Raw genomic sequence first — 12,500 nt, forward strand, 5'->3', positions numbered from 1 at the left:
GGAGGAGAGGAGGTGGGGAGCGTTCAAAAATGGGAGGGGAGAGATGGAGTGTTGTGGCGGAGGAGTTTTAAAAAGAGAAAAGTTAAGTCTAGTTTTCCTTTTCTTACATTTGTTTTTTTTTTCTTTCTATTTTTCTTTTGAGTTTTCTTAGAGCGCCACAGCAGCATCCTCCGCATGGCGTTCGTTCGTTCGTTCGTTCGTACATACAGCACCACTCAATTCACAAAAGCATGCAAAAGAACCAACCCAACACACCAAAAATCAAAAGCAACAATATAAGTAAGTAGGCAAGCAAGCATCATATCATAGGAGAGGAGAAACAAGAAGAAATTAATTGGAAAAATGAAAAAATGAAAAATACACACCAGAGTTCAAATTGTTGGAAGAAAATAATGAACAATAACAATAAAAACTAAAAAGTTTTCCCAAATTGTCCTGACGACACGTTGAATCGGGTCGGTCATTCAGGGCTTGGAATTCCTCATGTCACGCACGTACGCACAATCACACTGAGGATGCGTACACATTCACACACAAACAGTATACACTACCCATGGTTTGTCTGCATTAGACACCCTTCATTTCAATGGGAATACACACTCACTCTCTCTTACGCTCGCACACAAACACGCACACGCGCGCACACACACACACACACATGCACACGTATTAAGACAAAAAGGGGGGAAGGGAGAGGAGGATGTAACATGTGGACAAACTTAAAAACATCACATCACAGTTCATGTTCAGATGAAGCTTCTCCAGGCAGAGAGACGTGTGGAGCTCTCTGCATCAAAGTCAACGTGTAGTGTAGTGTAGTGTAGTGTAGTGTAGTGTAGTGTAGTGTAGTGTAGTGTAGTGCAGTGTAGTGTAGAGTACTATAGTGTAGTGTAGTGTAGTGTAGTGTAGTGTAGTGTAGTGTAGTGTAGTGTAGTGTAGAGTGTAATATAATGTAGTGTAGTGTAGTGTAGTGTAGTGTTGTGCAGTGCAGTGCAGTGCAGTGCAGTGTAGTGTAGTGTAGTGTAGTGTAGTGTAGTGCAGTGTAGTGTAGAGTACTATAGTGTAGTGTAGTGTAGTGTAGTGTAGTGTTGTATTGTGTAGTGTAGTATTGTGTAGTGTAGTGTGGTGTGGTATTGTGTAGTATTGTGGAGTAGTGTGTAGTAGTGTAGTGTAGTATTGTGTAGTGTAGTGTAGTATTGTGTAGTGTAGAATTGTGTAGTAGTGTAGTGTAGTATTGTGTAGTGTAGTGTAGTATTGTGTAGTGTAGAATTGTGTAGTGCAGTGTAATGTAATGTATGCAGCGTAGTGTAGCATTTTGTAGTATTGTGTGTGTATTGTGTGTGTGTGTATTGAGTGTGTGTGTGTGTGTGTGTGTGTGTGTGTGTGTGTGTGTGTGTGTGTGTGTGTGTGTGTGTGTGTGTGTGTGTACACATGCGTAAATGTGTAATTTTGCTATCCTGGAAAGAAAACATGGCTGTTTACTAAATCATAACGTAGACTGTGTGTATATCTATTCTTTACAAATGGTGCGTGCGTGTGTGTGTGTGTGTGTGTGTGTGTGTGTGTGTGTGTGTGAGAGAGACAGTATGTGTGTGTGTGTGTGTGTGTGTGTGTGTGTGTGAGAGAGACAGTATGTGTGTGTAAGAGAAAGAGTGTGTGGAGCAGCAGATGGTGTGTCTGTGTGGTGTGTGTGTGTGTGTGTGTGTGTGTGTGTGTGTGTGTTAAAAGCAGCAAAGGTGAATGGAGGAGGGTAAAGCATACAGGTCCCCACAGTACAGGGGTGTGTGTGTGTGTGTGTGTGTGTGTGTGTGTGTGTGTGGGCTCAGGAACGTGTATGTGTGTATGTAAGCATATTGTGTATGTAAGCATGTGTGTGTGTTGTGTTATTTATCCGTGTGTGTGTGTGTGTGTGTGTGTGTGTGTGTGTGTGTGTGTGTGTGTCTTGTGTATGTGTGTGTGTGTGTGTGTGTGTGTGTGTGTGTGTGTGTGTGTGTGTGTGTGTTGTCTTGTTTATGCATGTGTGTGTAATGCGCGTGTTGTGCATGTGTTGTGTGTTTCAGTCGTTGTAGTGCATGATGGACTCCACGTAGTTGCCAGGAAACAGGCCGGTAGTTCCGCTCATGACGCCCTCGTACCAGCCGTCATCGTTCTTCTTGATCACGTAGATGATCGCCCCCTCTTGGAACGACAACTCATCCTCCTTATCACGAGCATAGTCATAGATGGCCACCACTGGAGACGGAGAGAGAGAGAGAGAGAGAGAGAGAGAGAGAGAGAGAGAGAGAGAGAGAGAGAGAGAGAGAGAGAGAGGGAGGGAGGGAGAGAGATGGGGGGGGGAAACACAAAGAGAGAGAGAGAGAGAGAGAGAGAGAGAGAGAGAGAGAGAGAGAGAGAGAGAGAGGCAGGGAGGGAGGCAGAGAGAGAGAGAGAGAGAGAGAGAGACAGACAGAGACAGAGACAGAGAGAGAGAGAGAGAGAGAGAGAGAGAGAGAGAGAGAGAGAGAAAGAGAGACAGAGACAGAGAGAGAGAGGGGGGGGGGAGCTTTTAATATGTTCAGTGTGATTGAGGTGGTTGTTGCCTATGCATTTCTTCAAAACCAATGTTTGACCCCTGAAACTTCCCATAGCCATAGAAAGGCCACCGCTGAGAAAAGCAGAGTAGAGAGATGGAGGGGGATGGAGAGCAATATCTGACCCCTAAAAAAGTCATCCTTTTGAGAAAGTGGTGTAGAGAGACGGGGGAAAAGGAAGAATAGAAAATGGAGAGGGAAGAGAGCCTTGTATTTCCAGAGGTGTCAAAAAGTGAAAGTAAATTCATGACTTGAGTACAACACTAAGGCATAATCAGGGGTGAGTTTCTCAAAAGAGAAGTTGTTAGCCTGTTAGCAACTTCGGTAGTTGCCAATGGGAAAATGCATTGAAAACAGCAAAGTAGCTAATGTAGTTAGCAACTTTGGTTTTGAGAAATTCACCCCAGTGTTGCCCGCAGAATGTTTGTTAGTCAAGGTAGTGGGGCGTTAAAAGTATATATTTTGGTTAAACAACTTTAGAAATTATATTCACAACATGAAATCTTTATCTTATCAGGGGACCTAGTTTAAGGTGGTAGGTGTTTCTTGTCAAGGCTGCCGCCTTAGTAATAAAGTGCTGGGGGAACCCTGATCATATCACATGGCTGTTACACCAGCTATTCCAATGTACTTAACGAGGTAGATAGACCGTGTTACTGAAAAACACACCAAGAATAATATTACACTTGCCAACACCAGTTAGTTTTTTACTTTTACTTTCGATTCAAGAAGAAGATGCTTTTGCACACCTCTGTAGTTGGGCAGGTGCGTAGGATATTATCCCAGTGGGGTTGTCATTCAAGTGCAAAGAAATCCTGCACACTGTCCTTTCCATTAACAAACTTTAATACAACGACCTTCAGGTCAAATGTGAAGTGGTAAACTTTACCTGAAGAAGGTATGATGACCGAAACATTGTATTAAAGTTTGTTGGTGGAATGGACAGTGTGTGGGATTTCTTTACACATTTCCTTTCGATGCCTCTGGACATGTTGTGTCCTGCGTGTTCATTTAGGGAGTGAGCTGGGGAAGAGGCAGCCACACAATGGAGGAGGACGACGGACAAGCCACAAAACAGCTGACCTGAGTGTGTGTGTGTGTGTGTGTGTGTGTGTGTGTGTGTGTGTGTGTGTGTCTGAGAAAGGGGAACAACAGGAAACCAAACATATCCTGACTGGAGGGCCAAACCTTTTGCATACAGTAACACACACACACACACACACACACACACACACACACACACACACACACACACACACACACACACACACACACACACACACACACACACACACACACACACACACACACACACGCACACACGCACACTGCAGGACAGGACTGCGGTCATTCGCCTTTCTTGCACATTCATCAGCTGATTTTAGATCTGGTAAACAAACATTTACTGGAAACAATGCGCTGTGTGTGTGTGTGTGTGTGTGTGTGTGTGTGTGTGTGTGTGTGTGTGTGTGTGTGTGTGTGTGTGTGTGTGTGTGTGTGCAAGAGTGTGTGTGTGTAACTGGGGGAACAGTGTGTGTGCGTGTGTGTAACTGGGGGAACAGTGTGTGTGTGTGTGTGTGTGTGTGTGTGTGTGTGTGTGTGTGTGTGTGTGTGTGTGTGTGTGTCTCCAAGTGAAAGCTCTTCCTCCTATTCTTCTGTTGTGAGAGCGGCTTCATGTCCGATAACAGTAGCAGGCCCTCCTGACTTCACTTGACCCCAGTGTCATAAGCATGTCGTTACACTGTCATAACAGTAGCAGGCCCTCCTGATCAGACTACCGGGGAACACTTCACTTGACCCCAGTGTCATAAGCATGTCGTTACACTGTCATAACAGTAGCAGGCCCTCCTGACTTCACTTGACCCCAGTGTCATAGGCATGTCGTTACACTGTCATAACTGTAGCAGGCCCTCCTGACTTCACTTGACCCCAGTGTCATAGGCATGTCGTTACACTGTCATAACAGTAGCAGGCCCTCCCTGATTACACTACTGGGGAACACTTCACTTGACGCCCGTGTCATAGGCATGTCGTTACACTGTCATAACAGTAGCAGGCCCTCCCTGATTACACTACAGGGGAACACTTCACTTGACCCCAGTGTCATAAGCATGTCATTACACCGTCATAACAGTAGCAGGCCCCACCTGATTACACTACTGGGGAACACTTCACTTGACGCCCGTGTCATAGGCATGTCGTTACACTGTCATAACAGTAGCAGGCCCCACCTGATTACACTACTGGGGAACACTTCACTTGACGCCCGTGTCATAAGCATGTCGTTACACTGTCATAACAGTAGCAGGCCAAACCTGATTACACTACTGGGGAACACTTCACTTGACGCCCGTGTCATAAGCATGTCGTTACACTGTCATAACAGTAGCAGGCCCCACCTGGTTACACTACTGGGGAACACTTCACTTGACGCCCGTGTCATAAGCATGTCGTTACACTGTCATAACAGTAGCAGGCCCCACCTGATTACACTACTGGGGAACGCTTCACTTGACCCCAGTGTCATAGGCATGTCGTTACACTGTCATAACAGTAGCAGGCCAAACCTGATTACACTACTGGGGAACACTTCACTTGACACCGGTGTCATAAGCATGTCATTACGTAAGGGTTAACGTTCGGCGAGAAGGTCGCTACCGTGGAATAGCAGCACGACAGAGAGAATCTTTAGACCCCGACGCGGAGCGGAGGGGTCTTGTTCTCTCTGAAGTGCTGCTATTCCACAAAGCGACCGACTCGCCGAAAGTTAACCCGCTTATTATATGGATATACTTAAATGATTCACACATGGCGGGGACATTTCTTTAGGCCAATTTAATGTTAAGTCTATTATAGTTTTTAATGTCAAAAGATTGTTGCTGCGCAAAACAAAACAGTGCCGTTTTGGAACACCGCTAGGCAACAGCTAGGTAGCCAGGACAACAGGTGTTGTCTATCACAGCAGCTGATTAGAGTCTTGTTGAAAAGTCGCTTTAGCAGTGAAAAGTCTTGTTGCCATTGACAGCGGTCTGTTATAGACCAACCCGTCCGTTATCGAAAAATAACAGACGTGCGAACGTTGGGGAGCCCCGTTGAAATGAATGGAGCATTCGACCGATGACGTCACACCATATAATAAACTGTCATAACAGTGTCATGGCACAGTTATGCACGTGTCATAAACATTATGTCCATGTCATAACCAAATATCACTTATGGCCAACAGCCATAAAATGTTTAATGTTCATGACTTATCTCTGCCAGTGACACTGTAATGACATGCCTATGACACACACCGGCGTAAAGTCAAGTGTTACCCACTATTGAAACAACATTTCACCCATTTACAATCCTCTGAACTATACGCACAATTCCTGCTTTACTCTCAAATTTCAGTTCTAACTATGACATGTCACGTGTTCATTTTTGTTAAAGTACGCACATCCAAAAACACCTTTTTTTTTAAACCGGTGCCAGACAAGTGTGTCAGAGAGTTGAAGACAGGAGGTCTTAGAAAACCTAATGTAATGAAAACAAGCAACACCTCAATCTCCCTGCAAGCAGTTGAAGACAGTAGGTCTGCACACTGCTAAATAAGCTAAAAAAAACCAACCTGAAAACTTTATGTAATTAAAACCAGCAACACCTCCATCACCACCCTGGTCCTGTCAAAAGATCCAGGCTGATGGAGACATTACTTGTTTAAAATAAATAACGCTCATCTTTAGATAAATAATAAACAACGCTTATTTTTAGATGAATAATAAATAATGCTTATTTTTAGATAAATAATAAATAACGCCAATTTCATTTGGTAGTGTGCGGGCCTGCCTTCAACATTTCACACATTTACACTTTCCTCAACTACAAGCATAATTCCTGCATTGCACTCAAATTTCAGCTCTAAAATACTACACAGAATTGCCTTTACGTGTGTGTATGTGTGTGAGTGTGTGTGTGTGTTCACCTTTCTCCAGGTAGTTCCTGGCATAGGCGCCGAAACCGTGGGTGCTCCAGGGCCCGGGCACCCACGGGAATCGGTGGGCACCCACGGTAATCTGTGGCACCCATCGAGCACCCACGGACAAACTCGAGCACTAAAGCAGTATTATTCGCGAGAGAAGTTTAAAGATGAAATGGCGTTTGCATTAGGCCTATAACTATCATTTTGTAACGTAAGGTATTATAATTTGTCATCTTGTAACGTAAGATAGGACTACTTCACGCGCCGATCCTTTTCCCCTCTGTGGTGCGTTGCTCTTCTACACAATCAGACAGTAACCATAGAAACGGTGTTGGATTGACCATAGGGCATACAGGGCTTTTGCCCAATGTCTTTGATGACGCCCCTCAATGGTATCAGTCCCTTATGATGATAGCAGACCTCTCTTCAAGATAGCAGACATTGATAAAACATGTTGTCAGATACAGAAACGTTCATATTACATTAGTAAAATCCCATTGAAGGCTTCATTGTCGCTCTAAATGCCTCGTGGACTAATCTAGACTGAAAATGCCCGACATGAGTTTTCAGAACAGTTTTAGCGTCTGCAAACGGTTCAGAAGTGGAGTTCAATCACAGGCTGCGTGAAGCTGTTTGGTTATTGCGTTATTTCACAAGTTATGGAAGTTATGGAAGGATCTAAACCTGCTTTTCAGTTGGCCTACAAGCTAGGACTTCTTACAGACAAAGGTTTGCAGTCGGAAAGTTTAGTCTTCAAAATGGTAAGTCGCTGTCATCATCCTGCGATATCCCATGTGTAGCACCGCCGTGTGCCGATCTGTTATGGTCATTTTTCTATACTCTGTGTCTAAGTGCTGGGATGATCAAGTTGAGTCTACTCTCGACATATCTTTATTGTGCGCTGTTGGATGATTTTGCCATTTTATTTAGCTTTTCTGGCTTTTAGCACTGTTGGCTTTAGTCATGATGACTGAGTAGCCTAGTTTGAACATAGCTAACATGAAGTGCATGGCCACACACATGCCGCATTGTCGGACATTTCAACATCTTTCTGTGACACGTATACCTAGGCTAAGTTATTTATGTTTATTATATGGTTGTGACGTCATCTGTCGAATGCTCCATTCATTTCAACGGGGCTCCCCAACGTTCGGACGTCTGTTATTTTTCGATAACGGACGGGTTGTTCTATAACAGACCGCTGTCAATGGCAACAAGACTTTTCACTGCTAAAGCGACTTTTCAACAAGACTCTAATCAGCTGCTGTGATAGACAGCACCCGTTGTCCTGGCTACCGCTGTCAATGGCAACAAGACGCTCACTGCTAAAGCCACTGGCTTGTATACAAGTCAGTGGCTAAAGCGAATGTTTCATATCACTCCGCAAGGGGTCCGGTCTTTTGTCACTCTAATCAGCTGCTGTGATAGACAACACCTGTTGTCCTGGCTAGCCTACCTAGCTGTTGCCTAGTGTTCCACAACGGCACTGTTTTGTTTTGCGCAGCAACAATCTTAACATTAAATAGGTCTAAAGAAATGTCCCCGCATGTGTGAATCATGTAAGTATATCCATATAATAAGCGGGTTAACTTTCGGCGAGTCGGTCGCTTTGTGGAATAGCAGCACTTCAGAGAGAACAAGACCCCTCCGCTCCGCGTCGGGGTCTAAAGATTCTCTCTGTCGTGCTGCTATTCCACGGTAGCGACCTTCTCGCCGAACGTTAACCCTTACGTAATATGAATGCTGCGTTCATGTGCTAAATCTAAAGTGCGTGGCTGAACGCCAGTCTGAATTCAATGAGGACGCCTTGCTGTTGTTCTTTATTGATATCCTGTTTGGACGCAGTCTGGCTACTGCTATGCTTGGTAAAAATGTAGGCCTACTCAATACAACACTTACATCATGCATGGTTTCATTTTATAAAGGATGATGTGTGATCTTAGGGTCCGTGTAGCTATGAGCTGGCACCTTTATTCATAAGGCCGACTAGAGGCACCAGCAAACGTGGCCTGAGCTTTGCGTTCAATTTATAGGCCTACATGATTGTAATGTTCAATTTTCAATTCAAATATAGGCGATTTTATTTTAAAATATTGATTTGACACCCACAAGGAAAATAAACAGGACAGGCCTACAATTATTATTTAGCCTACCCATTCAAATAAAGTAACCAACTCATGAAACGGTTATATTATTGGGAAAAAAGCAAGGCATGGCAAACAAACGGGACATTGGGTGGGTCGCGACCCCCATTTGGGAACCACGAGCACCCACGGGCATAAACAAAAGTCGGCGCCTATGGTTCCTGGGCGCTCATGGAGGGTCCTCCTCTGCGTAGGGTGTGTGTGTGTGTGTGTGTGTGTGCGTGTGTGAGTCAGTGGCGACTCCTATTGGAAGCTAGGGGAAGCACAGCCTACTGGAACTCAGCTGAAAAACGAACCATATTTATTGATCAATATTGTCAAGATTCTATATACTGTATTTTCATGAAGGCTACGTTTAATATCAACCGGTGGCGAGTTAAAATTGCAGTTCTTTAAACATCTAGGCTATGATTTCTACCACATTCCCTCACGAGTGCATGATTTTGTTTGAGGAGTAACCATGGCGACGAGCAGTCTTCTGGTTCGGCTACTGACGTGTATGAGGGGAAGCATGCATACAGCAACAGCATGTTGCTTCACCTGAGCTCTTGCCGCCGATTGATAAAACATTGAGGAGCATTGGCCAATCAGAGTGCGGCTGTAATACTGTGCATTGTATGGAGAAACTTCCTGGGTAAATTTTAGACGGATGTGCTTCTCCTGGCTTTCTCGTAGTGATTGGAAGTTGGCTCTAATAAACCCGCCCTAAAGCTGTTGACCACCAATATCAAATAAGTATTTTGTAAGAGAGATGACACTTTACCCGCGCTGTTCTTCAGTCTCATTCACGGACAGTACAGAGTTTTATATTGACACCATGGAGAGCAAAAGAGAACATGTCTTGAGATCGGTGTTGGGATTCCTACAGGGACGGTATTTGGACCATACAGTCTATGATTTGCAAAGGAATTGATGAACCTAATTCGCAGAGTGCTCTCGAGAGGCAACTGGTGGGTAAGTCATGTTTAGCTTGCTACTTGTAATAGCACCGCCGAGTGCCTCGATGTTCAATGCGGTTATGGCAAATTATGTTGTCGTAAAGGTACTGAGGTTCTTTTGTTGTGTGCGCGTATCCCACTGTCGGTTGTAGAGAATAGAGGTGAGAGCTGGTGTTTTTGTGCTGTAATCAAGGACGTCTTATTGGCTGTTGTTGTGGTCAATGCGGGATAAAGTCATTCGTGGCAGATGGACTGACCCTAGCAGGCCCACTCAATGTTTTGATGGTTTCCTCAGTATTGCGCAATATTTCCTGGCTGTCGTCACGAATAACAGTAGGGCGCGTGTGACAACAAGCAGGGATAGAAAAAGACAGCGCATTTGTTGTTGTTTAAGTTATCTCTTCTGTCGTGCAGAGGGCTGGGCTGATTGGGATCTGGTGGACTACGTGGAAACTCTTACTTTGTGACGCTTGTCTGTTAGGCTAAAAGGTCTCCGGTTTTGTGGTGATGGACTTGCACTGGAATGGTTGGTAGCCGATATCTGAGAGCATATCCGAGGTTTTAGACTATGCAACCTGCCCTTCTCTAGTGACCCCTTGCATCGTGCACATCTCAAAACAGTTTGGGATTTTTTTGTGGAGCAAGCTTGTGTCTCTTTTACTTACACGTTTCACTTGCTGCAAATCTCATCATGGCATATTAAATAGAGCTAGGCAAGAACTGAAATCCATGCCTATCTAGACCTCTTATTATGCTGACGTCACCTGCGCTATTCTGTATAGTGCTTCCCCATCAAAATTTCCACCCACCGCTACTGGTGTGTGTGTGTGTGTGTGTGTGTGTTCACCTTTCTCCAGGTAGTTCCTGGGTGGCCATGGGGGGTCCTCCTCTGCGTAGGGTGTGTGTGTGTGTGTGTGTGTGTGTGTGTGTGTTCACCTTTCTCCAGGTAGTTCCTGGGCGCCCATGGAGGGTCCTCCTCTGCGTAGGGTGTGTGTGTGTGTGTGTGTGTGTGTGTGTGTGTGTGTGTGTGTGTGTTTGTGTTCACCTTTCTCCAGGTAGTTCCTGGGCGCCCATGGAGGGTCCTCCTCTGCGAAGGGTGTGTGTGTGTGTGTGTCTGTGTGTGTGTGTGTGTGTGTGTGTGTGTGTGTGTGTGTGTTCACCTTTCTCCAGGTAGTTCCTGGGTGCCCATGGAGGGTCCTCCTCTGCGTAGGGGTGTGTGTGTGTGTGTGTGTGTGTGTGTGTGTGTGTGTGTGTGTGTGTGTGTGTTCACCTTTCTCCAGGTAGTTCCTGGGTGCCCATGGGGGGTCCTCCTCTGCATAGGTGTGTGTGTGTGTGTGTGTGTGTGTGTGTGTGTGTGTGTGTGTGTGTGTGTGTGTGTGTGTGTGTGTGTGTGTGTGTGTGTGTGTGAGTGGTTGGGTGGTATGCAGGTATACCTTTCCTGGATTCCCATTCTTCAGCGCAAGGATCGCTGTTCTCTTTTTGCATTAATGTGTGTGTGTGTGTGTGTGTGTGTGTGTTCACATTTCTCCAGGTAGTTCCTGGGTGCCCATGGGGGGTCCTCCTCTGCGCGTGTGTGTGTGTGTGTGTGTGTGTGTGTGTGTGTGTGTGTGTGTGTGTAATATTCACCTTTCTCCAGGTAGTTCCTGGGTGCCCATGGGGGGTCCTCCTCTGCGTGTGTGTGTGTGTGTGTGTGTGTGTGTGTGTGTGTGTGTGTGTGTGTGTGTGTGTGTTCACCTTTCTCCAGGTAGTTCCTGGGTGCCCATGGGGGGTCCTCCTCTGCGTAGGGGTCGCTGTACTCCACTACGGCCGACTCTTCCTCCTCCTCCTCCTCCTCTTCTTCTTCCTCATCCTCGTAGTCCTCTGGGGGAGGTGGAGGGGGGGCCTCTTCAAATACGGGCTCATCCGCGGGGGGAGGGGGCGGGGGCGCATCCGAAACTGATGCGGACAGAGAGGAGAGGTGAGACAGACAAGGGATTAATTACTGTGTGTGTGTGTGTGTGTGTACGCTCATGTATGCGTGCGTTCATGTATGAGTGCGTGTGTGTGTATGCGCGCATGTATGAGTGCGTGTGTTTGTGATCATGTGTGTGTGTGTGTGTGGAGAAGAGGAAGTGCTCGACATCATGCAAAAGCTGTTTAACAAACAACAAAATAGCACACACACACAGTCAAGAGCATGCGTGTAAAGACAACCTTCTACCGCTACATATTAATATTAAAGGTTATAGGTCATGAAGGGTAACGGCTACACTCGGTTAGAGATACTTAAAACACACTTTAAAGCCAAACTCCAACACCAGTAACACACAACTTATAACATCAACATCTGTTGTTAGCCTTCACATTACATTACATTACATAACACTTAGCTTACACTTATCCAACACGATTTACATTTCTTTAGATACAGGGTATTGGTTACTGAGCAATATGGGGTTAGGTGCCTTGCTCAGGCGCACTTCAGCCAAAGAGTGAGTCAGGGACAAGGTTTTTTTTTTAACCTCTGCATGGATTCTGTGAAATGGGACTTTACTTCACAGAAAAAGGAAGAAAGTGTTGACAAGTTTTTTTGCCAATGTCACAGAAAAAACATTTGACTGTTACAAGTTTAGTTCCTCTTGCCTCCTCTAATTCCCCTGGTGATGGTTGCAGTGTGTACACATGACCCGTAGAGGCCGCTGTGCTGGCCTCACTCGTCATTCAAACCTCTACTGCCCTCTGCTGTCAAGAGTAATACTGCAAGTGCGAGCTGAGCCACACATACACAAAAAACTCTACGCAAAAACAAAGCTCTATTGAAATTCTGTGATACTTCAGAAATTCCCTGAGCAGTCGGAACCCCGGGGGACACAGTAGAACCAGGCATTCTAGAACTAAGCACATC

At 45.4% G+C, this 12,500-nt stretch overlaps 1 protein-coding gene across 4 annotated transcripts in view; it reads right to left on the reverse strand.

Moving 5' to 3' along the window:
- Positions 1 to 1,978: 1,978 nt before the first annotated feature.
- Positions 1,979 to 12,500, reverse strand: part of abi2b (abl-interactor 2b) — a 38,500-nt gene continuing 27,978 nt past the window's right edge. For all 4 annotated transcript variants that reach the window (XM_063212436.1, XM_063212439.1, XM_063212437.1 and 1 more), the window contains 2 exons: positions 11,351 to 11,551; positions 1,979 to 2,232 (listed from right to left, as the gene is read on the reverse strand). In XM_063212436.1, the coding sequence (XP_063068506.1) occupies positions 2,057 to 2,232; positions 11,351 to 11,551 (377 nt within the window). In that variant the 3' untranslated portion in view covers positions 1,979 to 2,056. The remainder of the gene's footprint in view (positions 2,233 to 11,350; positions 11,552 to 12,500) is intronic.

This window comes from Engraulis encrasicolus, chromosome 12, assembly GCF_034702125.1.
Source record: "Engraulis encrasicolus isolate BLACKSEA-1 chromosome 12, IST_EnEncr_1.0, whole genome shotgun sequence".
Classification (NCBI taxonomy): Eukaryota; Metazoa; Chordata; class Actinopteri; order Clupeiformes; family Engraulidae; genus Engraulis; species Engraulis encrasicolus.